Genomic DNA, 26735 nt, shown 5'->3' on the forward strand with positions numbered 1-26735 from the left:
GTGCATTCACTCTGGAAATTTGTTTCACAATGCTGCAGAGAAGAATTGTGGATATTCTTGCTGTGCTGTTTGGCATGCATGGTTTCATCACTATAGAAAAGTACACTTAATATTAATTAACGATTCCTGAAGTGAGCTTGGCTCACAGAGGAGCTCTGCAGCTTTACTGCTATACTCATTCTTTGTGTGGCAGAGATGTGTTACTCAAGGATTAGATTTCCCTCTTCTTGTGGGCTGTTGAAATAGCTCACAGCACTATTGCAACCATATTTTCTCTCTCTACTCACCAGCACAGCATGTTAGTGTTTATTTTTACTTTCTTATCTTTCCTTACAGATGATAAGATACAGATCCACCAATGCAAGCAATTCTTGATGCATTGTCCAACAGGTTGCTTGTTTTGCACATGTAAATTGGCAATCTACCCATTACAACAGGCTTGAACTCCCCATTCTTCTAAATAACACCATAGAATGTTCAACAATCTACTACTGCAGGCAGACATTTTAGAAAAATAGAAACAAAACCTACAGCACAATACAGGCCCTTCGGCCCACAATGCTGTGCCAACATGTACTTTAGAAATTACCTCAGGTTATCTATAGCCCTCTATTTTTCTAAGGTCCATGTACTTATCCAGGAGTCTCTTAAAAGAACCTATTGTATCCACCTCCACCACTGTCGCCAGCAACCCATTCCATGCACTCCACTCCCTGCGTTTTATTTTAAAAAAAAACTTACCCCTGTCATCTCCTCTGAACCTACTACCAAGCACCTTAAAACTGTGCCCTCATGTGTTAGCCATTTCAGCCCTGGGAAAACGCCTCTGATTATCCACACGATCAATGCCTGTCATCATCTTATACACCTCTATCAGGTCACCTCTCATCCTCTGTCATTCCAAGGAGAAAAGGCCAAGTTCACTCAACCTATTCTCATAAGGCATGCTCCCCATCCAGGCAACATCTTTGTAAATCTCCTCTGCACCCTTTCTATAATTTCCACATCCTTCCTGTAGTGAGGCGACCAGAATTGAGCACAGTACTCCAAGTAGGGTCTGACCAGGGTCCTGTATAGCTGCAACATTACCCCTTGGCTCTTGAACTCAATCCCACAGTTGATGAAGGCCAATGAACTGTATGTCTCTTTAACCACAGAGTCAACCTGCGCAGCAGCTTTGAGTGTCCTATGGACTCTGACTCCAAAATCCCTCTGATCCTCCACACTGCCAAGAGTCTTACCATTAATACTATATTCTGCCATCATATTTGACCTACCAAAATGACCCACCTCACACTTATCTGGGTTGAACTCCATCTGCCACTTAGCCCAGTTTTGCATCCTATTGATGTCCTACTGTAACCTCAGACAGCCCTCCACACTATCCACAACACCCCCAATCTTTGTGTCATCAGCAAACTTACTAACCCATCCCTCCACTATAAATAAAAATCACGAAGAGAAGGGGTCCTAGAACAGATCCCTGAGGCACACCACTGGCCACCGACCTCCATGCAGAAAATGACCTGTCTACAACCAATCTTTGCCTTCTGTGTGCAAGCCAATTCTGGATCCACAAAGCAAGGTTCCCTTGGATCCCATGCCTCCTTACTTTCTCAATGAGTCTTGCATGGGGTACCTTATCAAATGCCTTGCTGAAATCCATATACACTACATCTCCTGCTCTACCTTAATCAATGTGTTTAGTCACACCCTCAAAAAATATTCATTCAGCCTCGTAAGGCACGACCATGACAAAGCCATGCTGACTATTCCTAATCATATTATGCCTTTCCAAATGTTCATAAATCCTGCCTCTCAGTGTCTTCTCCATCAACTTACCAACCACTGAAGTAAGACCCACTGGTCTGTAATTTCCTGGGCTATCGCTACTCCCTACCTTGAATAAGGGAATAACATATGCAAACCTCCAATCCTCCGGAACCTCTCCCGTCCCCAAAGATCATCGCCAGAGGCTCAGCAATCTCCTCCCTCGCCTCCCACAGTAGCCTGGGGTACATCTTGTCCGGTCCTGGAGACTTATCCAACTTGATGCTTTCCAAAAGCTCCAACACAACCTCTTTCTCAATGTCTATATGCTCAAGCTTTTCAGTCCGCTGTAGTCATCCCTACAATCGTCAAGGTCCTTTTCCATAGTGAATACTGAAGCAAAGTATTCATTAAGTACTCCTGCTGTTTCCTCCGGTTCCATACACACTTTTCCACTGTCACACTTGATTGGTCCTATTTTCTCATGTCTTATCCTTTTGCTCTTCACATACTTGTAGAATGCTTTGGGGTTTTCCTTAATCCTGTCCACCGAGACCTTCTCATGGCCCCTTCTGGCTCTCCTAATTTCATTCTTAAGCTCCTTCCTGCTAGCCTTATAATTTTCCAAATCTCTGTCATTACCTAGTTGTTTGTTGTTTTTTTTTTTGAACCTTTCATAAGCTTTTCTTTACTAGATTTTCAACTGCCTTTGTACACCACGGTTTCTGTACCCTACCATCCTTTCCTTGTCTCGTTGGAATGTACCTATGCAGAATGCCACGCAAATATCCCCTGAACATTTGTAACATTTCTGCTGTACATTTCCTTGAGAACATCTGTTCCCAATTTATGCTTCGAAGTTCCTGCCTGATAGCCTCATATTTCCCCTTACTCCAATTAAACTCTTTCCTAAATTGTCTGTTTCTATCCCTCTCCAATGCTATGGTAAAGGAGATAGAATTATGATCACTACCTCCAAAATGCTCTCCCACTGAGAGACCTGACACCTGACCAGGTTCATTTCCCAATACATTTCAAGTACAGCCTTGCTTCTTGTAGGCTGTATATTCCCAATGTATATTTCTACATATTGTGTCAGGAAACCTTCCTGAACACACCTAACAAACTCCACCCCATCTAAACCCCTTGCTGTAGGGAGATGCCAATCAATATTGGGGAAATTAAAATTTCCCACCATGACACCCCTGTTATTACTACATCGTTCCATAAACCGTCTCTCTATCTGCTCCTCGATGTCCCTGTTAGTATTGGGTGGTCTATTTTTTTAAAAAAACACCCAGTAGAGTTATTGACCGCTTCCTGTTTCTAACTTCCACCCACAGAGACTCAGTAGGTAATCCTTCCATGACATCCCTCCTTTTTTTGCAGCCGTGACACTCTCTCTGATCAGCAGTGCCACGCCACCATCTCTTTTGCCTCCCTCCCTGTCCTTTTTGAAACGTCTATAGCCTGGCACTCTTAAGTAACCATCCCTGCCCCTGAGCCATCCAAGTCTCTCTAATGGCCACAACATCATAGCTCCAAGTACTGATCCATGCTCTAAGCTCATCTGCTTTGTTTATACTCCTTGCATTAAAATACACATATCAAACCAGTCTGAGCACGTCCCTTCTCTATCACCTGCCTGTCCCCCCCCCACTTACTCTGCCTACAAGCTTTCTCTATTTGTGAGCCAACTGCCTCTTCCTCTGTCTCTTCAGTTCAGTTTGGTTCCCACCCTCCCCACCCCACCGGCAATTCTAGTTTAAACTCTCCCCAATAGCCTTAGCAAACCTCCCTCCCCCTCAGAATCAAGTGCAACCTGTTCTTTTTGTACAGGTCACGCCTGTCCCAAAAGAGGTCCCATTGATCCAGAAATCTGAATCCCTGCTCCCTGCTGCAAACCCTCAGCCATGCATTTATCCTCCACCTCACTCTACTCCTATACTCACTGTCGTGTGGCACAGGCAGCAGTCCCGAGATTACTACTCTTGTGGTCCTGTTTCTCAGCCTCTTTCCTAACTCCCAGTAATCCTGCTTTCAGGACCTCCTCCCTTTTCCTACCTATGTCATTGGTACCAATATATACCACGACCTCTGGCTGTTCTCCTTCCCACTTCAGGATATCGTGGATGCGATCAGAAACATCCCGGACCCTGGCACCTGGGGGGCAAACTGCCATCAATGTTTCTTTCCTGCGTCCACAGAATAGCCTGTCTGACCCCCTAACTATCGAGTCCCCTATCACTGCTGACATCCTCTTCCTTTCCCTATCCTTCTGAGCCACAGAGCCAGACTCTGTGCCAGAGGTGTGACCACTGCTGCTTCCCCCAGGTAGGCTGTCCCCCCCCAACAGTACTCAAGCAGGAGTACTTATTGTTAAGGGGAGATACTCTCTAGTATCTTGCCCTTCCCTCTCCTGACTGTGACCCACTTATCTGTCTCCTGAGGCCCCAGCATGACTACTTGCCTTTAGCTCTTCTCTATCACCTCCTCACTTTCCCTGACCAGATGAAGGTCATTGAGCTGCATCTCCAGTTCTCTAACCCGGTCCCTAAGGAGTTACAGCTCGATGCATTGCCGCATATGCATCTGTCTGGAAGACGGGGAGTCTCCTAGACATCCCACATCTGATACCCAGTACAGAACACCGGCCTCGCAGACATACTTTCTATTCCTATTCTTCACAAGTAACTTGCCTCGCCTTGACCAGTTATCGCCGAAGCCCCGTTGAGTCAAAACCCTCCGACTGACTCCTTCTACTCAGTCGCTTGTTCTATAAGGCTGTCTTCTTTTTAAATTCTTCCCACCAGTCTAACTCGCTGGCATCCATGTGCCTGTGCAGTCATGCCTCGATCAAACCACTGAAGGAAAAAACATCAAGAGCGGCAAAGCTCTGATGCTGCGGCATTGAAATTTGTTTGCTTCGTGGATAAATTTGCATGTACAGTGAAGTGTTCTACCACTGAGCTAAAATAGTCTGCAAATGGACTAACCTGTTACTCCCCATCTCTCCAGAGTAGTTTTCTTTCATGGTCCCAGCTGCAAGTTCCACTCTCAAATTGCTCTGTGGGCCTTCTTAATATTTCTTTTTGATATCAGATGAATCAATTGCTTTTCAGAAAATATGCCTTGTTATCAAGAGTGCTATTAGAGTGTGATGTGCTGCTTTCCTTATTGAGAAGTAAATTGTCTTGTGTGCTACTGAGCTTCTCCACTGCCATCTTTGATAGACGGGCTGACATCAGATAGACTGGGTATAAATTTGGAGTCTTCAAAGTTCAAAATCAGTGGACTTTTTATTTCTAATCCATGCTTTCCTCTTTTTTAAGGATAAAGATGACAATGCACTAAGGGAGCTGTTACTAGGCAACGTGGAGAAGTCGCTCAAAATGGCCATTTACAACACCAAAACTCAAGCAGTTCGCGAAGTTAGTGCAACACCCAGTAACCTTTGGGGAGGACAAGGGCTGCTTGGAGTCAGCATTCGGTTCTGCAGCTTTGAAGGAGCAAATGAAAATGTTTGGCACATCCTGGTATGTACAATATCATTCTGAGCACGGTTACCAGGCTGTGTCAATGTGTCTAGCTGCTGACTCTGAGCTGGTTAAGGTAATATCATTCTACCCAACATGTTGTAGTGGTTTCCTTGGGATTCTAGAGGGAATAAAATCTACATGAGAGTGTAGTTCATATACTCAGCAGGTGAGTCTACAACATACATACATTTGCCTTGTAGCCTCTAATCTCCAAAGCTATTAAAATTTTGCTTATTCAAATTTTTTAATTTTACAAGTGTGCTCTCTATGGATTGCTGTCAATTCAGAGTCCACCTCCGTGAAGAAATGGTTAATGAGCAGAACAGACTAAAAGAAATCTCAGGCATCCAACTAGGGATGGAGAAAGAGGCTCTCTTATTTCTGACCAATAGGGCTCTAGGTGCCTGCATTGCATCCTACAGTTAAAGGAAAAGCTATGACACGTGTCAGTTATTTAGTACAGTTAATGGAAGATAGTACAAATTGCTTTTGTATCTTAGTGTTACTTTAACTAGGCATTTCAAAGAGCCTGAAGGTAACTTACTAACTTCAGCCCAATCGTAGCATTCAATACAATACAGGCAGTCCCCGGGTTACGAGTGAGTTCCGTTCCTGAGTCCATCTTTAAGTCGGATTTGTACGTAAGTCGGAACAGGTACATCCGGTATTATTTTAGCATCAATTAGTCAAACGTTTGTCTTAGTATATATTATATATTTTACCTATCTATGCATATAAAACACTTAAGAAACATGTATTTCAATAATTAAACCACTGCGTTGCTTAGTAATAATTGTAGCTTTCATCAGGGCAGGGCCTTTCACATGCTCTATTATTCTCACTTTATCCTTTACCTGTATCCTTTAAAGTTATTCCAATCGTTGACCGACTGTAGCCTAACGCTTTTCCAATGACCGATGGTGTTTCACCTCTTTCCAATCACTTTATAATTTCCACTTTATTTTCAATCGCGATCGTTTTCTGTTAATGGAACAGAAAATTGCGGATTTTATGTTCTATCGCTGAGCAACAGTGAACCGTCTGATTGACCTATCAGAGTTCTCTTTACGAACTAGTTGACTTGATCAGCATTTCTGATCTGGCTATTGTTCACGATCGCACTTAATAAAAAAAAAATACAGCAGCAGCCGCAGGCGGCGGGTCGCTCTGGGTCCTAAGGTCCACCCACACTGAGACCGGTTAAATGGGACAAGAGGGAGTGGTGCTGACTGGAAAAGGGGGATCAGGGTGAATCTTGCCAAGAAATATTTAAGCCAAATACAAAGTTACACACTCATGACAGTGTTAACAGCAATGACTTTAAATGGTGGACAGCGTCGTGATCCGACTTAAAATGGCGGATGGTGTTCTCCTCTCTCCGTTCGTAAGTACGACTTGTCCGTAAGTTGGACATTCGTAACTCAGGGACTGCCTGTAGTTCAAGTTATGTAAGCAAGATTTTAGCCTGCTGTTGAAGACACAAGTTGCATGCTACATGGAGTTGTCAGCAGCTTGTCAAGACCAAAACTTAGCTGTAGTATTTTTAACTCTTGCTTTGGCTAGCAGCTTAATATAGGGGATGATAGCTCCCTGGCCCGGCCAAACTTAATCCCATTTGGGTGGATGCTGCGAGATGTGTCTCCTGTTACAAATCAGTACCCCGAAATAACAAACAGTACACAATATGCAATTAAACGATTGAGCTTTATAATTCTTAATTTGACTTTTTTTTTAAAAATGAAAAAGGGGCCCATTCTCATGAAACAGTCTAATGCACAATGTTAGAGCTCACTGATAAGGCCGTTCATCCACCAATGACCTCCTCCGATTGTCGCTGACCTTCGGACCCTTGCTTCAGGTCCACTCCATCCATCTACCAACTCTCTCCATTCACGTCTTCTCTCCTCATCTCCCCCTGGCAAAAGACCGTGAATTCTCGGCTCCCAGACACACAAGAAAGAACAACATCCCGCTCATTGGCTATCATGCCCTGTTATCTCTAGTCATAACCCAAACATTGCTGCTACAGAGAAACCATTACTGTACCTCAGCAGTGGAACATTACAGAGAAGCCACTACATTAGCAGTGAAACCTTACAGTGTGTTACATATAATTAATGAGAAATAATAGGCTCAGCCAAGCTGGTAGTAATGTTGACAAAGCATAGGCTGACCAATCCATAACAATGCAGGTTAGAATAGTGTAATTTGAAGTTGCATTTTATAGGTGGCTGAATAACTGATGGCAAAGACTGAAATGTTGTACTTGATGAGAAGATGCACCATTGGTACATCATTATGTTTTCAGAATGTAGTGGGACATAAATTTGATCCAGAAATGTCTGAGATTGTCTTTCTGTCTGCATTATCTTGCAGAGAAGAAATATTCTCTCTCCAGTTAGCTGTTGTGAGAAGTAATTGGGAGATTTTGCAGTTATTGCCCTCATCTCAAACAACCTTCAATACATCCTTGCCCTTCAACTTGTTTCTTTGGGCCATCTTGTCATCTCATATTGGAAAGAGGCCATAACATTAAAGCTGTAATGCTGCTTTTATATGTTGCACTATGATTTATTGTGGCAAGGCACCCAACTTCTGTTTGAGGTTTACTTTTCCTTTGTAAAGCAGAGAGTAATGCTCTCATCGCTGAGAGGAAACGAGGCACCTTGGACCCAAGTGAATCTGCAGACTAGGACTGTGAACTTATGATAAGAAATGAGGGAGGGGAAATTCAGTGCCACATCAAGATCACAAAGGTTAGGGGTGTTGGAGAACAGAAAGCAGAAAAAAAAGTCTACATTTGTTTTTTTTTATATATAATTATTGTCCATTGTACCATAGGTGTTTAGGGCAGCAGTAAATGTCCTCCATCTCTGTATGTCTGTCCTTGGCTGCTCAGATGTAGAAGGATTCTTTATTGCTGTTTCTGTAACAATTTTGTTTTACCAGTCAGGGTTGTTGGCCCTGAGCTGAACCCCTAAACCTGGAGGACTGGTGGACCATTCTTAGTTTGGCCTTTACCCTTTGACCTGTTTGGCATGGATGACCCTGCCAAAGCATAAAGCCCTGACTCCAGTCAATGTAGCTCTCCAAGTGATTGAGGCACACAAGCCTGCAAACATGACAAGGTTGTGGTTCTCTTGGAGGTGCTTATAATTGCATTGAATTAATCCTGATGAGATAAGATTGCCATGCATTCATTTTCAATACCAGAGAAGTTAACAGGCAGTGATAAGCACATTATGCATTAAAATAATGCTTAGACTGGAAAGGGCAAAACTTAAGTGGAACTTGTTCATGTCTGCTGTGCAAATAGGCCAAGTTTGTGCCACTTAATGGTAAGGTAGCCTAAGCTAAGGCTGTTTGTTTATTTTATTTAGTGTAACAGTGCAAAGTAGGCCCTTCGAGCTGTGTCACCCCAGCAACTCCTGACAACCCCAATTTAACTCTAACCTGGTCACAGGACAATTTACAATGACCAGTTAATCTACCCAGTACTTCATTCGACTGTGGGAGGAAACTGGAGCACCTGGGGAAAACTCTCACATTTCTCCTTTGCCCCCTCACCCCACCTTCCTGTTCTGGCATCTTCCCCCTTCCTTTCAAGTCCTGATGAAGGGTTTCGGCCCAAAATGTTGACAGTTTATTCCTCTCCATAGATGCTGCCTGACCTGCTGAGTTCCTCCAGCATTAGTGTGTGTGTGTATGTGTTAGTTGCTCTGGATTTCCAGCATCGACAGAATTTCTTGTGTTAGTAATACCACAATACTGTCTGGAATTGATATTTGCTGTCCCATGTGATTTCTTAGCTTGCTAAGTCCCCTGTTAGTATGACTGGGTAATCTGTTTTGTTTTTGCCTTGAAGTAGTCTCCCTGGTGTAGCACCAGCAATTGTTTCTGCAAAGTCTTACAAATCCATCAGAAAAATGAGTAAGCATCTGTGTGCAAGCTCCCTTTATCTAACATCCCCAGCGTGAAGGATTAATAACCTCAGGGGAGGCTACATATAGAAGGGAACTGCCAGATGAAAAGAGGATTAATTCAAGCATGTTCTCGAAGGATTGGTGTTTGTGGGGGCAGGGAGAAGGAGAAATGCAGTACATCTTGGGAATCGTTAGTGTACGGCTGCTCAAGTGAGCTGGTGTTGAGAACTTGGACTCACGGCACTGGGAGCACACAGAAGCTCCCCAGAATAAAGAGGAAGGAGTACACCATCTCCCAAGCTACTTATTTGTCCATCTCCTTGGACACCTCTTGCCCTATTTGTGGAAGAGTCTGTTGTTCCAGCCTCCATCAGTCACCTCAGGACCCACCAAACCAGAGTTGGAGCAAGTCCTTCTCAATCCTGAGGCACTGCCTAAGAAGGATGGAAGCTAAAATGTTTCTGTTTCTAAAATGTAAGCTTCTTACATTATCAACAGGAGGAAAGGAGCTATTAAATACAGAACTAAACATCCTATTGTGATCCCGAGTCTGCTGAAACTGGGTTTTGCATTTGGTTTTTACTGGAGAGGGAAATACTGTCTAGAATTCCTGTTTCAGATGGGAAGTTTACATGTATGGAGGCTCAGTGGCCACTTTTATGTATGTAAAACGAATATCCGGGCAAGGAATCAAGTGGGAACAATTGGCTCTTTCTTTTTAAAGAAAAATAAATGGCCATGAATTTGGCTATAATATTTTCAGCATTTGGGTGGGGATTTGTAACAGTTACTCGCTTTGTGTGTTTGTATCTGTGCTCATCTATTGTTTAAATCTTGCAGGAAGTGGAGCCCAATTCCCCTGCTGCATTAGCTGGTCTGAGGCCATACACAGACTACATTATTGGAGCTGAAGCCATACTTAGTGAGGTGACTGCAAATTGCTGCTTTTTCCTCCTTGGAGGGAGTTATTAAATCTGTATGTGAATGTAAGAAACAGAAGCAAAGCCATTCAGCCCCTCAGACTTGCTCTACCATTGAACAGAATGTAGCTGATCGTTTACCTCAGTGCCACTTTCCTGTAATAATCCCAGTCCCATAAAGTCCTTAATATCTAAAGATACATTCATTGTTCTCTAATGTACTTGGTAATTAAGCCTCCACAGCCCTCTTGTTAAAAAGCTTCAAAGAGACTCAACCTTGTGGGTGTAAGAAGGTTGTTTTCTCCTTGTCCACAATGGCTGACTCAGTATTTTGAGACTGCGACCCTGGTTCAAGACACCCTAGCCTGGGAAACGTTCTTGCATTTTCTCTGTCATGTCTTATGAGAATTTTGTTTCATTGAAATAGCTTCTTATTCTTTTGAACGCAACAAATATGTTTATATGATGAACATGCCATCTCAGGAGGCAATTTAGTTAACTTTGTGCTTTGTCACAAATATATCCTTAGGTGGTAAAATTAGATTCATCTATAATATTCTAGATGCAGTCCCACCAGCGTCTAATGTTGTTTGAGTAAAACTTATTGCAAAATGACCCAAATACAAGACTACACAAGGTCCACCATACCTTCTCAAAGCAACATATACAAAATGCAGGAGGAACTCAGCAGGCCAGGCAGCATCTACGGAAAAGAGTACAGTCGCTGTTTCGGGCCGAGTCGACTATACTCTTTTCCATAGATGCTGCCTGGCCTGCTGAATTCCTCCAGCATTTTGTGTGTGTTGCTTGGATTTCCAGCATCTGCAGGTTTTCTCCTGTTTGTGATTTGGAATACCAACATGCCTTCTGCCTTCCTAATTGCTTGCTGTAGCAGCACAATAACTTTCAGTGATTTGTGTTCAAGTACCTATCAATCTCTTACTTTTTGACCGAAAGTATGATCTGACTTTTTTCTATATTATGTTTTAGTCATATCTTTGCTCATTCGTTTAGCCTGCCTATATCCCCCCTAAAGCATTTCTGCATTCTCCTTGTAGCCCACAGGCCCTGTTTTTTCTTCTGTATAGCTCTGTGACACTAATGATGTCAGGCTAACTAGTCTATGGTTTATTTCCCTTCTCTGTCCTTTCTTGTCTGATGAAAGCCTTCTATCTATAGTTATCAAGAACAGTTAAAGAAGCCATCATGAGCACTTTCCTTTGATCTGATATAGCCAAGACAGCAATATTTTATTAAAAGTGGACCAGGAGTATGAAATTCTGCAAGATGACAGTCAATGCATCCACTATCTCCACAACCTGCATCCTAAGGTTTTGAAGGTAGTTGCTCTCGTGTCTTGGGGATTTATTGTTTTAATTTTGACTAATCCATTAATTTCACTATTATCATTTTTTTCTCATTGATGCTAATTTCTTTTGTGCTCGCTTACTGTAGATATGTAGTCTTTCACTACTTCTGACTGATTTTCTATATAATCTCTGCATCACTTTTCATTTCTTCATCCATCACCCTGAAAATAGTTTCTTCTGTTTCATTCTGTTGGGGAAAGCACATTAACTAATCTTTACCTTTTGTCATATCTATCGCAGCTCTTGCAGTTTGTTTTGTACTACTTGCTGGTCTGCCCTCGTGTTCTGATTTCCCTTTCCTAATCAAAGTCTTGCTTCCTTTGGATTCTGAAGCCTTCACAAGTTTTCTGCTGTTTTGGCAACACTATATCAAAAGGGAAAAGCTCATAATGTTATATTTAACTTTCCTCCTAGATCTCTTTATGTTTTTGCAGGGATTAACTTGAATGTCAGTTCCAGATTTCCTATATCTAATTTTCACCTCGTGCCTTCATAGTTGCTTTATTCCGATTTAAGATGCTGGTTTGTGATTTGAGTAAACACTTATTTTATATAATGATCACTACTGAGGCCTAAATATCCATTAAATTCCTTCATATGATGCAATACTACATCTTGATGCAGCCTCTTCCACTCTTCTGCAGATGTTGATTTTTTTTTTTAAGATTCTGACTTTCCATGAATGTTTTCCACATTATTGCTGCCAGTCTGATTTTTCTCAGTATATATACAGGATTAAAGTAACATGCCCCTCTAATTTCCTGATTTGTACCCAACTCTACAGTCCCACTGCTGTTTGGGGTCCTGTGTACAACTTACACCAGAGTTCCCTGCCCCTCACTGTTTCTTAGCTCTACTAAAACCAACTACTATTTGATTTTTCTGAGCTAAGATCCTTAAAGGCAGTAGAGTTATCCCATTCTTTAATATCATGGCTTTATGCATTTTCCATTTATCCCTCTCCTCTAAAAGCAAAGTATGCTGTATTTAATTCCTAATCTAAGTCATCTTGTAGTCTCGTCTCTCTAGCAGTAATTAATTTGGGCCTATTTATTGATTTTTATGTGTGGCATTAATTCACCTACCTTGTCACAAATATTGTTTGTGTTCAAATAAACAGCTTTGTCTATAACCTTTTCTGCATTTTTCCTGAACCCACCCCACCATGTCCTCTCTCATTCATCATCTACAGGCCTAGTTATTCAACTTGTCAAGCCGCAAGTCCTAGCCTGATTCAAGAGAATCCTGTCTCGACAGAACAGTTTCCTCTTTCCCCACTACTGGTGCCAGCCGTGTGAACTGAAATTCACTTCTCACGTCAGTCTTTGGGCCACTTATTAGATTGCCTTGTGCTAATTTGTATGTGGCTCATGTAGTAATCCAGTGATTTATCATCTTTGTAGTCCTGCTATTTTTAAAATTTCACTTGTATTCCTCAGGAGAACCATCTTATTTATCCTTTCTATGTCACTGGTTCACCACCTAACAATACTATTCCTTATTACTGATACTATCTTTTTCACTCCCTCAATTTGAATGGCTTCCTGCTCCACAGTGCTGTGATCATTTTGCTCATTATCCCAGCAGTCACCGCTTTCATTCACACAGGCTGCAAGAACCTCAAACCTGTTGAACTTATTCAAGCTTGAGGCTCCTGCAGCACTACATTCTGTTTCTGATGCACCATCAATAACTCTCTGAGACGTGAGGCGAGATATCGGCTTTTATTGAGTGGAAGAAAGAACAAGCAGTAGTTGACCACCATACTACATCCTGGAGAATGAGGCCGGGCTCAGGCCTCAATCGCCTTTATACCGGGATATGTGGGAGGAGCCACAGGAGCAGTCAGCAGGGGGCGTGTCCAGACAGGTATATGTAGTTCACCACATTCACCCCCTCCTTTGTTTTAAAAGAGAGTCCCCATGGGGTGAAGTTTCTTACAAGTATATTTACAGGTTAAGTCAATCAGGTGGTCGAATCTGTCGCTGCGATCTACGTAGCACCGGCTGTGATTGCACAGGTGCCGGTGGTGATTGCACCGGAGACGGTGGTTGCACTGGTTCCGGCCTGACTGGAGGTGTCAGCCCACTAGGCGTCAGTGATCCCTCATGCGTGTGCGAGGCGCCTGGTATATGCGCGTACGAGACGCCCGGTATAGGAGTGTCGTGAGGAGTCTGCGTAGGGCTCGGTGTGCGTGGTGTCACCTCGGGTACAGAGTTCATAGTTACCGTGGAGTGTTCAGGGTAGTGGTCTGCTGCTCCTGCGGGCGCCAGGTCGCGGACGGAGACCGTGTCCTCCCGCCCATCAGGTAAGACCACGTAGGCATACTGGGGGTTCGCATGTAGAAGGTGAATCCTCTTGACCAGCAGGGAGTATTTATTGCTCCTCACATGTTTCCGGAGCAGCACTGGCCCTGGGGACGTCAGCCAAACTGGTAGGGTGGTCCCAGTGGCAGACTTCCTGAGAAAAGAGAATAGGCGCTCGTGAGGAGTGGCATTGGTGGACGTACATAACAGGGAGCGGATACGGTCGGGATCAGGGCCAATGACCCTGTTTTCTACGACATACCCAAGGATAGCAAGTCGGGTGGTTCCGAACACACACTTGTCCCTATTGTAAGTAAGGTTCAGGGCTTTGGCCACTTGGAAAAATCGTTGGAGGTTGGCGTTGTGATCCGGCCAGTCGTGACCACAGATGGTGATGTTATCCAGATAGGGAAATGTGGCCTTCAGTTGGCACTGGTCCACCATCCGGTCCATTTCCCTCTGGAAGACCGAGACACCATTTGTGACACCGAATGGGACGCGCAGGAAGTGATAGAGCCTGCCGCCTGCCTCAAAGGCGGTGTAGGGGCGGTCCTCTGAGCGGATGGGGAACTGGTAATAAGCGGATTTCAGATCTATTGTCGAGTACACCTTGTACTGAGCTATCTGGTTGACCATATCCGCGATGCGGGGTAGGGGGTACACGATTGATGGTTTGACTATAGTCCACGACCATCCTATTTTTCTGCCCGGTCTGAAAAACAACCACCTGGGCCCTCCAAGGGCTAAAATTGATGCACCATCAATAACTCTCTCTGAGACGTGAAGTCGAGATATCGGCTTTTATTGACTGGAAGAAAGAACAAGCAGTAGTTGACCACCATACTACATCCTGGAGAATGAGGCCGGGCTCAGGCCTCAATCGCCTTTATACCGGGGTCTGTGGGAGGAGCCACAGGAGCAGTCAGCAGGGGGCGTGTCCAGACAGGTATATGTAGTTCACAACAGTTTCCCAATGCTTTTTTTTACTGCATTTCAAATACTGAAATGTAACCATGCATTTCTTGTTAAGTTTGTCAGAAAAAGCATTTAAGCCATGGAAGCAGATTTGCAAGGCAGTTGCTCAGTACACCTACTGAGGACTCTAAGGATCATGGTGTATCTCAATTATTGTTCAATATCTAAAGCTACAGTAGTGTTAACCAATGCTCCTTGATGGATTTGTAGATGTATTATGTTGGCTGATGCGACAATTATTGAAGAACAGAATTAAAATTAAAAGTTAGTTCTGTGAGATGTGCATCTTGTATTGCTATCTCAGTGACTGATACTTAAATGCACATCCTTGCAACCTTGTTGTATGTAGCTTTAATTTTCACATGTAATATGACCACACAGCAGGGAGGGAAGTCACAAACTGGAGGTGATCAGTGTAGTTACGCGGTGTCTCTATTTCTTTCTTCGTTAGATTGCCGCAATTGCATTTATTTACCAGATTAAGTGAAATCATGGCTGTTAATTCTGATATGGGGAAGCTGTAATTTATTTGTTCCTCTGGTGATTTAACTGCACAAGTCTCTGTGACCCCAAGTAGGCTTACTATACCTGATTGTTGAAATCCTTCTGTTTTGAGCATGAAATAAGTTGCTTTGTATTCTTTGCAAAAAGTGAGGCAGGGTGGTGTGGGAAGCAAACAAGTATTTTTTTGTGCCTTAACTGTTGGTGACTAGATTGGAAAAGAGGAACAAATCAGGGTACTAATGCTGTGTTTTGTTCTTTCAGTCTGAAGACTTGTTCTCTTTGATTGAATCTCACAATGGAAAGCCGCTAAAGATCTACGTGTACAACAATGACACAGATAATTGTAGGGAGGTGATTATCACACCAAACAGTGCATGGGGTGGAGAGGGCAGGTATGGTGTGGTCAGATTTACCTTTTTGTTAAGTCTCCTGTACAATTTGTTTGAGTGGTTTGTGTTCAAATTTAGATTGTCTGTCTTATAACATGGTGATCAGTTATAATGTTAAATAGGGTATGAAGTCTGTCGGTATTAATTCATCAGCTTTGCTAAGTAGGTTATGTGAACCTCTATAATATTGAATTATATAATTTTCAAAATTTTCCTCATGTAATTTTTGTCTTTGTCAGTTAATATTTAATACTTTTTGTTTCTTAAACAGAAAATGTGCTGAAGCCAAGTTGTGTGCTTAGTGGATGTAAATATTCCAGGTCTACTAAATCTGGCATGATTTAAGCTTTGTAGCTTCTTCACCACCCCCTTACCTGTCCCACTGAAATGATGTCTTTGGCAATCAAGATACCTTGGTCCCATCTGGGTGTTGTGGGGGGGGGGGGGGTAGGGCACAACTTTGGGGAAAATTCAACACTTGAGAAGTGTCCAAGTGGTTCCAAAAGATGAGTAACCATGAAATGTACTGGCCTTACTCGCCTCATAAAATACTTGGAAGCTTACTACAATTCAATGCAATTAGGACCCTCAGTAATTCTGTTTTAAGTCATCCATGTGCTGATCTACAATTATACCGTACAACATGACGAGTAGAGTTCCTTGTTTTATAATGAGGGTTTTTTCATATTGAAATATAATTGGATCTTCATAGGTCCTGCTCTTAGTGAATTAGTAATGTTTAGGTTGACATTACCTGTGGCTGTGCTAGAACCACATGCTGGTAATCAGTGGCCTATGTGCACAACCAAACCAGCTTTAGGAGTAGCTTACAGCTATTTGTAATGGTCAGTGCAAACCTGTGGCATAGTGAAGCACATGTATATTGATCAATTCTCTCTTCTTCCCCCCCCCCCCCTCCCAATCTCACCCCAGATTCTGCCTGACTTGTTCATTGCTTCATATTCCAGCATCTGCAGTTTCTTGTGTCTCCTGTACAGGGGCTCCTCACGCTATGGAAGAGCTGACTTGCAGACATATAACTATGCAAATTCTCCCATAAATTTTAAAAGAATTCTTCAAGATGAGAAAGTTCATTATAGAAATGTAAACATCTTCAGGACTTAAGGAATTGCTATATGGAATAAGACATGGGAGCAGAATTAGGCCATTCAGCCCATGTAGTCTGCTCCGCTATTCCATCATGGCTGATCCCGGATCCCATTCAACCTCATACATCTGAATCTTGCCATATCCTTTGAGAAGACAAATGTGCACGTTAATCAAAATCATTGAAATTGTTCTTTGCCAATTTGTGGAAAGTTCAGTTTACATGTCGTTCTCAGGAACAGGACCCTTGTGTAACTCCAAGGACTACCTATACTTTTTAGAAAGGATAACTCGGCTACTTGAAATTGATGCAGAATGTAAAGCCTGAGGCACGTGGTTTAATTGTTTTGTACCTTTTTTTTTTTGCCCCCCCAGCTTGGGCTGTGGAATTGGCTATGGATACCTGCACCGGATACCAATCCATAAGCAGCTAATAGAGCGGAAGGTAACTCCAGTTCTCCGAACTAGCTTGCCTGTGAGTCCCATGGTAAGTACTGGAAAACTTCAGTGACAGAGGCGTTGTGTTTAGTTAACATATAATCTCTCTAGTTACAAGCAAGCATAAACCTGGGTGGTAATTTTATTGGTACCTTTGTGATTATTTTTATCAGTTTAGCATTTTGGAACAATTCCTCACATGAGTTTTGCTCTAATGTAGCAGTATGATTTACATTTGACAGAGGATTTAAACCAGTGCAGCTTTTTTTTTGGTCTGTCTGTTGATTCCAGGGAATATTTAAAATGCATATCATTCAAAGAAAAACATGGAGTTCTGACTCTTCCTTCAACCACTGCTACCCAGACAGTTCCATCAGTCACTTGTCCATCTACAGTTTGTGGGATTTCACTATGCGCAAAAGAGCTGTCACATTCACTGTTGTAACCAGCTGTGCACATTACTGCAATTCATTGTATGTGAAACTTTTTTAATAGGAGAAGTGCCAAATACTAGGAAATGTGTGGATTATATGGAGCAATGGGAGGTGTTGCTGAATGTAGAGAAATGCAACTGTGGAAGGGGAGAATCAGCCAGCATTACTAAATCTAACTTTTTATTATTATATAACCAGGTCAGTATCAGATTGGTGCTTGTGTGCAATTGACACAACAGCAATCACACATTCAAAGTGGTATTTGACAATTGTGCATGGAAGGCACAAAATAAACATTCTACATATTTTTTCCCTGCTCTGAATAGTTCTTGAGAACATGGTCAGATTTGATACTGTGAGTAATTGGTATTATTTAAATCAGTTTCAGAAAGACTCAGCTAGTTTTGTAGTACATACTTGATTGTTTTACAACATTCAGGAATGGTGTATCCTGAAATTGGTCACAGGTTACTCCGTCATGCATATAGCTAGGGTACTCTAAAACTTGAAGTGATCCATTCTTCATTTGTTGATCCTAGACAGTTGAAAGTTGGCAGTCTGCAACAAACAATCTGCTGGAGGAACAGTGGGATGAGCAGCATTTGTAGGGGAGAAAAGGAGTTGTTGAAGTTTCAGGTCAAATGCCTGCATCAGGACTGAAACACTAATAATTCCTTAGTGGCACGCAGCTTGCAAGGCTCCTATTTATCTATTGACTTTCTCTGATGGTATAGGAAGGTCTTCCTATTGCTGTAAAGGGGAAGCTTGCCATATGTCAAAGAACATACAGTACAGGTCTGAGAAAGGAAATGGGAAGCAATTGCCTGTCTGTTGAGATGCTAATATTAATGAAAGTTCAAAGACCTTTTATTGAAATGTCGACAGAAATAAATTATGAAATGGAGAACTTTTAGTGGAGCTTAGCTGAGGTGCTAAATACTTAATTTGGGTATTTGCCAAAGCTATAATAAAGGAGATATTTCTTCATATAAGATATGAAAAATAGAGAACATACAGAAGCCTGTTGGGACCTGAGTGGCAAAGTAAGTCTGTAGCAAGTAAGGATGTATATTACCGTCAGGATCTTCCAAATCAATTGAAGGGTTGAGTGGTAATGTTTGGTGGAGGGAGGGGCCCTGGAGAAAATGCTGCCCCAAAAAGAGGTGAAGGATAAACATGGAGCTGCTGTCTGGCAGTTCCAGTGACCTGGGTCATATCCGAGCCGTTGCATGTTTTTCCTTAAGTGTACCAGATTCCTTCCACATCCTGAGCCATGCGGGTTCATAAGTCAGTTAGCTGCTAAGTTACCTCTAATGGGTAGGTGAACAGTAGGAGTTGATGAGCATTTTTTTTCCTCCTCCAGTCCTGATGAAGGGTCTTGGTTCAAAACGTCGACTGTATTTTTTTCCCACAGATGCTGCCTGGCCTCCATCATTTTGTGTGTGAACTCCCTGTGTGTTGCAGGGAGAACTGCTGTTTGTTATGCTTGACTACTGCCAATTTTTAAATTTGAAGATAACATGAAACTTGGAAAATGTAGTAAACTGTAAGGAAGATAATGGTCTTCAAAAGGACATCCAATGAGCTGGTGAAATGGGTTGGCAGGGTAAATCTGAATTTCAAAGTAGAAAGAATTATGTTTTGACAAGAAGAACAAAGACCTTACAAAATGGTACAATTTTAAAAAAGGATGTTTGTGCAAATAATAAGGATTGTAGGGTAGGCTAACAAAGTAGTTATCAATACAATCTTAATAACTTTAATGATCTTTATAAAAGTTATTCTGAGCCTTTATAGAACATGTAGCTTGATCTCTGGTAAAATATTGGAACAGATTTTGCTGGACCTAGTCAGACAATTGGCTCTGTATGTAGCAAAATTGGGGACAATCATTGTGACTGACTGCTGCATTGAGTTCTGTGGTGGCATCTGTCTCTCCAAGTCCTGGACTGAAAACATCTCCACAGAAGTCCATGATTTCCATGGTAATGGCTACATATGGATTGTTCCCTTTGGAACTGCCAACCTTGGCCAGGGATATTTAGTCCAGAGTGTCCCATATTTGGCAGCATGCTTTTGGAACAGTGTGAAAGCTTTGGAGAGGGTACAGAAAAGATTTAAACTGTTAAATCTTTTCTGGAATGAAGAGCAGTGGGTACCTAGAGAGCTTGGCGAAGCTGCTGTTCTTCAGAACACACTAAGGAGATTTGAGATGCTGAAAATTACTCATGGTTTGGATAGCTTCACTTTAGTTTCAGTGGTTGAAGACTGATAACACAAGGGGATAAGTCCAAGGTCATTGGCAAAGAACCAGCAGCAAAATGAGTGACGTGAATTGATGGAATATGAAGAGCAGCATGGAACCAATTGGATTGCTGTCAAAAAGTCTGGGACAGACTCGGTGGGCCAGATGAACTTTACTAGTACTGTACTATCGTATGATTGTGCATTTTATTAAGTAACCTGCGCTCAAGTTGGTGCCAAAGCGCAAAATAGAATGCTCTGCACAGCAGGCAAGTAACAGTTCTGCAGTGAATTAGGACCACAGTGTTGATTATGGCAGCAAGTTTTAAGCAGAGCCAGGTCTTCCATGATCTATGCTATCTAAATATGATAATAGTGGTTTTTGTAGCTGCTCCTATTCAGTGTTAGTTTTTTATATGGTCTGATGTTGTGTGTGAAATCCACAGAAGTTGAGTTTTAATTGATTATTTAAGTCACCAAAAAATCCCAGGGAATACATGTGAACGTTGGAAGCCATTCTGCCTGGAGCAAAATGTGCATACTTGTTCTTCCTCTCGTGTGCCGTGTTGGTGATGACACATTTAGGGTTAAGTTCTAAAGTTTCTTTTCTTTGTAGGTTCCTCTTTCAGCTCCAAGTGCTCCTGCAATGAATAACATGCCCTCAGGTCTGCCAAAGGAGCTGAGTGATCTCAGGCTGAAAACAGCATCTACTTCAGTCCCAGGCACATTCTCACCAGGTACCGGTAGAATTACTTTAATGGTGCAATTACATCAAGTACTTCTCAACCTAATTTCTGGAATGCCAGCTCTTGCACCCTGTGCTGTTGAAATCATCCCTGGCTTAAATAACAGGGAGATTTCGGCAGTACTCTTATCATGGGTACAAGCACTGCCAATAATGTGGGAAGATCTTACTCCACTCATGCATATTCCTATAATCTTTTCAGTTTCTTAATCAGTCCACTGTTGCTGCAGTAAGTTCTAGCCTGAAGCAACTTGCCAAGGCACTTTCAAAATTGGCTCTCAGACACAGAACTTCCATCAACCAAAAGAATAAGTGCATGAAAATGTACCCACCAAGCTTCTCACCATCTTGACTTTTGGAAATACATCCTAATTGAATCAAAGTCCTGGAACTTTCACCTTGAGAGCACTGTGGTACCAGCTTCATGACACAATGATAATGGTTCAAGAAGGCAACTAATCACCACTCAGACAATTAAGGATGATTATTGGAACAAAAATAAGTTATTCAGATTCTTAAGCCTGTTCTGGCATTTGACTTTTGATGATGGCTGCTCTGTATCAACTCCATTAACCTACTTTGGTTATGTAACCCTTACTGCCCAAAAATAATCCTTCAGTTCCCATTTGAAATTGTTCCCTTGCTGAGGCTGCTTTTTGGGGGAGCAAGTTCCAAGATTTCTACAACTGTGTGGAAAGATGCTTCCTGGCATCACCCTTGATCAGCCCAGCCTTAATTTTAAGGTTATAGCCCCCTTGCTCTGTACCCCCAATCAATCTTAAAATAGCTGGGTTAGATCACCCTTTCATTCTCTGTATTCAAGAGAATACAGGCATAATCTGAGCATTATATCTTAATTTAACCTTTTAATTGTAGTGTATCTGTACTGTACCCTTTCTAATCTAGTGTCTTTCCTGTGTCATGATGCCCAGTCTTTGTGGCTAAAAACTCTCAGCAGGTTGGATTCATTCATTCTCTTCCTTGCAGATTGTGCAGTTTTCAAGCTCTAAGTGCAAGTTCTTCTGCTATCCAATTCAATTGCAATGGATCTGCTGAATCAGTAAATTAATAGCAAAGCTCTAAAGGCAGCACTGGTCAATATTGGCTTGGGGAAATCTGGCAGTATTAGTGGAATTGTCCAGTTGCTTACCAGGTGCTGGCTATGCCAGTTGTTTGAGGTGCTTGGAAGATTTGTCTGCCATTCAAATCTGACAAACTGAAGAAGGGCCAAGGAACTAGATGCCACAAGAGCAAACTCCTTTAGTAGCCGAACAGTTGACAGAACTGGAATGGACGTGGAGGAGACTGAGGGCTCTGAACGTGGGAGCAGAGGAGACAACTGTTAATGCTTGGAAGTTGATGTTGCAATGCTCCATGAACAGCAGAAATTATGTGGTATTGCTGTATTAGCTCTAACTTGCTGTACTGCAGACCTCCTTATGTTTTTCTTTTCTAGTGATGTGCTGTGGGTGTTTAGCTATCATAGGTCTTGTGTGCACATCCATGTTGTTTTGATTTTGCTAGTGATTCTGTACTGAGCAAATTTTAGCACTGCTTGCTGGGATTTAAACACAGAGCGTGGCTGCATCTGACAATAGTTTTGTTTTTGCCTTATACTTTTTACCCCTATTAAGTGAAGGCTGGTTCACTCCATCTGACACTTGTAGGTAGTTTTTATTTAAACCTCTTTCTCTTTAGGTTCTAGTATGTGTCAACTAGACCTATGACTTTTGTCCTTCCAGTTATGTTATTTTACATTTAAATCTTCTATTCATCAACAAATCCCATGCTGTCTTGTGGATTGTTCAGGTATTGCAACCTTCCAGCAAGAGGATAATAAAGCTATAGGTAATAATTCAGAAAGGTAGTAAGCTCCCAAGTTACAAACGCTCGATGGATGTACAGCCTGTACGTACAAGCATTCAGGAGACACCCATGCTGGGTTTTCCAGCTACTGTGGCACTATAGGCATCTTGTGGGAACTCAGTTTGTGGCAACTTCTGGTTGAGCTACACACTAACTTTGTTGGCATATGTTTTATTTAATTATATTGCCAGTCAGCTGCATTTTCAACTTGCAAATTGCTTGGGTTTGAATTCTCAAGAACAAAATCATGTCCTAACCTGGGAAAGGATCTATAATGTACTTGTTCTGAAAATGTACCTTTTTTGTTTTTACTATGGATGTACCTTACAGTACAAGTTTGCCCCATAGCCATGAGACAGCATTGATGGATAAATACTGTATTTGTCAATTACAGTTTGAAACTTTCAATAGTGAAAGTTAATTGAAGTCAATTTGTATATACAGTGTATATGTGTGTATTTTCTTTTAACTTGGCATCTTGTTTCATTAAATATTGCTTCACCTGGTCAAGTTATTTTCTTTCCCATTCTTTGGTTGAGAACAATTTTCTAAGATGTTGCATGGTCTGAATCCTGTCAACATTGTGGGAGTACCTTTATCTGGCAGACTGCAGTGCTTCAGAAAAGCAGATTACCACCACTCCCTTGAGCAATTGGGGATGGGCTTTAAATACTGGACTTGCATTGGTGAGGGCCAAAGGATGTTCACAAGAATGATCCTGGGAATGAAAGGTTAACATATGATTGGTGTTTGATAGCTCTGGGCCTGTATTCACTGGAGTTTGGCAGAATGAGGAGGGATCTCATTGAAACCTATCGGATGTTGAAAGGCTTGGATGGAGGAGGGGATGTTTTCAACAATGAGAGTCTAGGACCAGAGGGCAGAACCTCAGAATAGAAGGGTGCCCCTTTAGAACAGTGATGAGGAGGAATTTCTTTAGCCAGAGGATAGTGAATCTGTGGAACTCATTGCCACAGATGGCTGTGAAGGTAAAGCCCATTGGGATATTTAAAGCTGAGGCTGAAAGGTTCTTGATTAGTAAGGGTGTCAAAGATCACAGGGAGAACACAGGAAAATAAGGTTGAGAGACAATGTATCTACCATGATGAAATGGCAGAGCAGACTTGATGAGCTGAATGGCCTAATTCTGCTCCTATGTCTTGTGGTCATATTCATTAAGGTCTCACCCATCTGATATGTCTCCACACATAGATGAGCATATTGACCCTGTACTCGCCTGAGTTACACTTTTGCTCTTAATGTGTCTATTTAATCTAATCGGAACAACAAATTTCACAACATATGCCAGTGATTTTCAACCTGATTCTGATATGTGGTGTCTCTCAGAATTCTCCTATCTGTTAAAGCTATCAGCACTAGTTCCTGTATAATTTGTCACTACATTGCCCTACTTCCTCCAGGTTATCTATCTACAGTCCTCAATCTTCAATCCTTATGCATTTAAGTGGCTGAACTTTTTTTTTTGTTGAAACCATCACCTGTGAGGATACAACTAAGTTTATTCATTCATAATTTAGGTTCTTGCCTCTATGATCTTGTCAACAGCACCCATCACTACTTTTGGACTTCACCTGCAGCCATCCAGTTATTTGGATTCTTTGACTCAGATCAGACTCCAACTTTGTGCATATTTTTGTTCAACTGTCAATGTACAGTAGCTGCTTGGTAGCTCATATTTCTTTCCCATTGCACACTTGAAACTACATAAACACCCAACTGATTATTTAGATTACATTTTGTCAATAAATTTGTACTAAAGACTGCATACATTAACTTTCAAACTGTAATTCAACTTTCCCTCAACAGCTGAATCACAGAAGTGTTACTATGATGTGAAACAACATACCAGTCTCCATTATAAATGTGGACAGCAATTCGCTTTTCATTTTACATTGTGGGTATGATGGATGACTTTAAAATGGCATTTAGATTAAATCCCTACAATTGCAGATCTGTCTGATCTACAGATCTATCCAGGATGTAATGCTACTTTTGTCTATTGCAGCCAATTTTAGCTGTAAATGCTGTGTTAATTTTTCAGTTTTCCAAGCTGTGATTATATTGTTACATTTTTCTTTTTCATTATTCATACAATTGACATCATTAGTGTTTTCCTAAAAGATTTGGAAAATTTTAGTTATCCATCTTTTCTGATACCATAAAGTATTGGAGCAGAATTAGGCCATTTGGACCATCGAGTCACTCCACCATTTCACCATGGCTGATTTACTTTTCCTCAACCCCAATCTTCTGCCTCCTCCCCTGACCAATCAAGAATCTATTGATCTCTGCCTTAAATATACATTAAAGACTTGGCCTCCACAGCTGCCTGTAGCAAAGAATTCCACAGATTCACTACTCTCTGACTTAAAAAAAAAAATTCCTCCTCATCCTCTCCGTTCTAAAAGGACACCCTTCTTTTGAGGCTGTGTCCTCTGGTCTTTGACTCTCCCACTATTGGAAACATCCTCTCCACATCCACTCTATCAAAGCCTTTCACCATTTGATAGCTTTCAATGAGATCACCCCTCATTCTTCTGAATTCCAGTGAATACAGTCCCAGAGCCATCAAATGCTCTTCATATTACAAGCTGGAATAATTTTCGTGAACCTTCTTTGAACTCTCTTCAGTTTCAGCACATCCTTTCTAAGTTGAGGGGCACAAAATTGCTCACAATACTCCAAGTGAGGCCTCACCTGTGCTTTATAAAGTCTCAAATTGCATCCTTGCTTTTGTACTCCATTTCTCTTGAAATGAATGCTAACATCGCATTTGCCACCTTCACCACAGAATCAACCTGCAAGTTAACATTTAGGGAATCCTGAACAGGAAGTGACCATACACTTCCTGACACTATTCTATCTGCTACTTCTTTGTTCATTCTCCTATCAGTCTTAAGACCTTCTGCAGACTCTCTACTTCCTCAAAACTACCTGCCCCTCCACCTATCTTCATATCATCTGCAAACTTTGCCACAAAGCCATCAATACCATCATCCAAATTATTGACCTATATCTGTCCCAACACAGACCTCAGTGGGACGCCACTAGTCACCAACAGCCAACCAGAAAAGGCTCCCTTTATTCCCACTCTTTTCCTCCTGCCAATCAGCTAATGCTTTATCCATGCTAGAATCTTTCCTTTACTACCATGGGTTCGTAGCTTGTTAGGCAGCCTCATGAGTGTCACCTTACCAAAGGCCTTCTGAAAATCCAAGTACACAATATCAACTGATTCTCCTTTGTCTATCCTGCTGCTTATTTCTTCAAAGAATTCCAACAAATTTGTCAGGCAAGATTTTCCCTTAAGGAAACTATGCTGTCTACAGTCTATTTTATACTTCCAAGTACCCTGAGACCATATCTTTAATAATGGGCTCCAACATCTTCCCGCTCAGAGGTCAGACTAATTGGCCTATAATTTTTCTTCTGCCTATCTCCCTTCTTGAGGCACTAATTAAGAAATTTGTTCCTTTTGTTCTTTGAACTTTTTTCTTCTTGTCTTTTCCCAAGGCCTTAAATTTATGCAAGGACTTGACCTGCCTTTGCTTCCTCTAATCTACATGCTTCCTTACTTGCATTATCAATATCTTTTTCAACCTCCTGGCCTTAGTAAATGATCAATTTTAGACAAAAAAAAACATGCATGCACAGAACCAGCTCTGTGCCTTTTACAAACCACGCAGAATGCATCAAATTTCACTGCAACTTGTAAGATTTGGGTCAAAGTGCTATCAATCTAGTGTGGTTTCGTTCCCTTACTTCAGCAACATTGTTGTATTATTGCTATTTCTTGTAAAGCTGCATTGAAAATCTCACCAGCTAACCTGTCCTGTACCCACTTAGTATTGAATTCCTTTTTACTTGGGGCATTATGACATAATGAATATGTTCATTGAGACCAACTAAAGTAATTAAATGTAGGAGAGATTTAACAGTCTGGGAATCCTAAATTGTTGGGTGTCATGTAGTGTAGGAGTTAGCATCTACTACAGCTTTCGGCTTCAGAGTCTGGAGTTCAATTCTAACGCTGTCTGTAGGGAGATTGTACGTTGCTGACTGTGAATGTTTGTTTCCTCCAGGTGCTCCAGTTTCCTTCTATATTCCAATGATGTAACAGTTAATCAGTCATTGTAAATTGTACTGTGTTTAGCCTCAAGTTAAATAGGTGGGTTGCTGGGCAG

The 26735-nt window shown here is 41.8% G+C and overlaps 1 protein-coding gene across 4 annotated transcripts in view; it reads left to right on the forward strand.

Annotated features, from left to right (window-relative positions):
• LOC140741215 (Golgi reassembly-stacking protein 2-like) overlaps nucleotides 1-26735 on the forward strand; it is a 65322-nt gene that overhangs the window by 15099 nt on the left and 23488 nt on the right. For 2 of the 4 annotated variants that reach the window (XM_073071155.1, XM_073071154.1), the window contains exons 3-7: nucleotides 5103-5306; nucleotides 10073-10159; nucleotides 15569-15699; nucleotides 17179-17290; nucleotides 20536-20656. In XM_073071155.1, coding sequence (XP_072927256.1) covers nucleotides 5103-5306; nucleotides 10073-10159; nucleotides 15569-15699; nucleotides 17179-17290; nucleotides 20536-20656 — 655 coding nt within the window. The remainder of the gene's footprint in view (nucleotides 1-5102; nucleotides 5307-10072; nucleotides 10160-15568; nucleotides 15700-17178; nucleotides 17291-20535; nucleotides 20657-26735) is intronic. The other 2 variants (XM_073071158.1, XM_073071157.1) reach the window with 2 other exon arrangements.

Source organism: Hemitrygon akajei, chromosome 18, assembly GCF_048418815.1.
Source record: "Hemitrygon akajei chromosome 18, sHemAka1.3, whole genome shotgun sequence".
Taxonomy (NCBI): Eukaryota; Metazoa; Chordata; class Chondrichthyes; order Myliobatiformes; family Dasyatidae; genus Hemitrygon; species Hemitrygon akajei.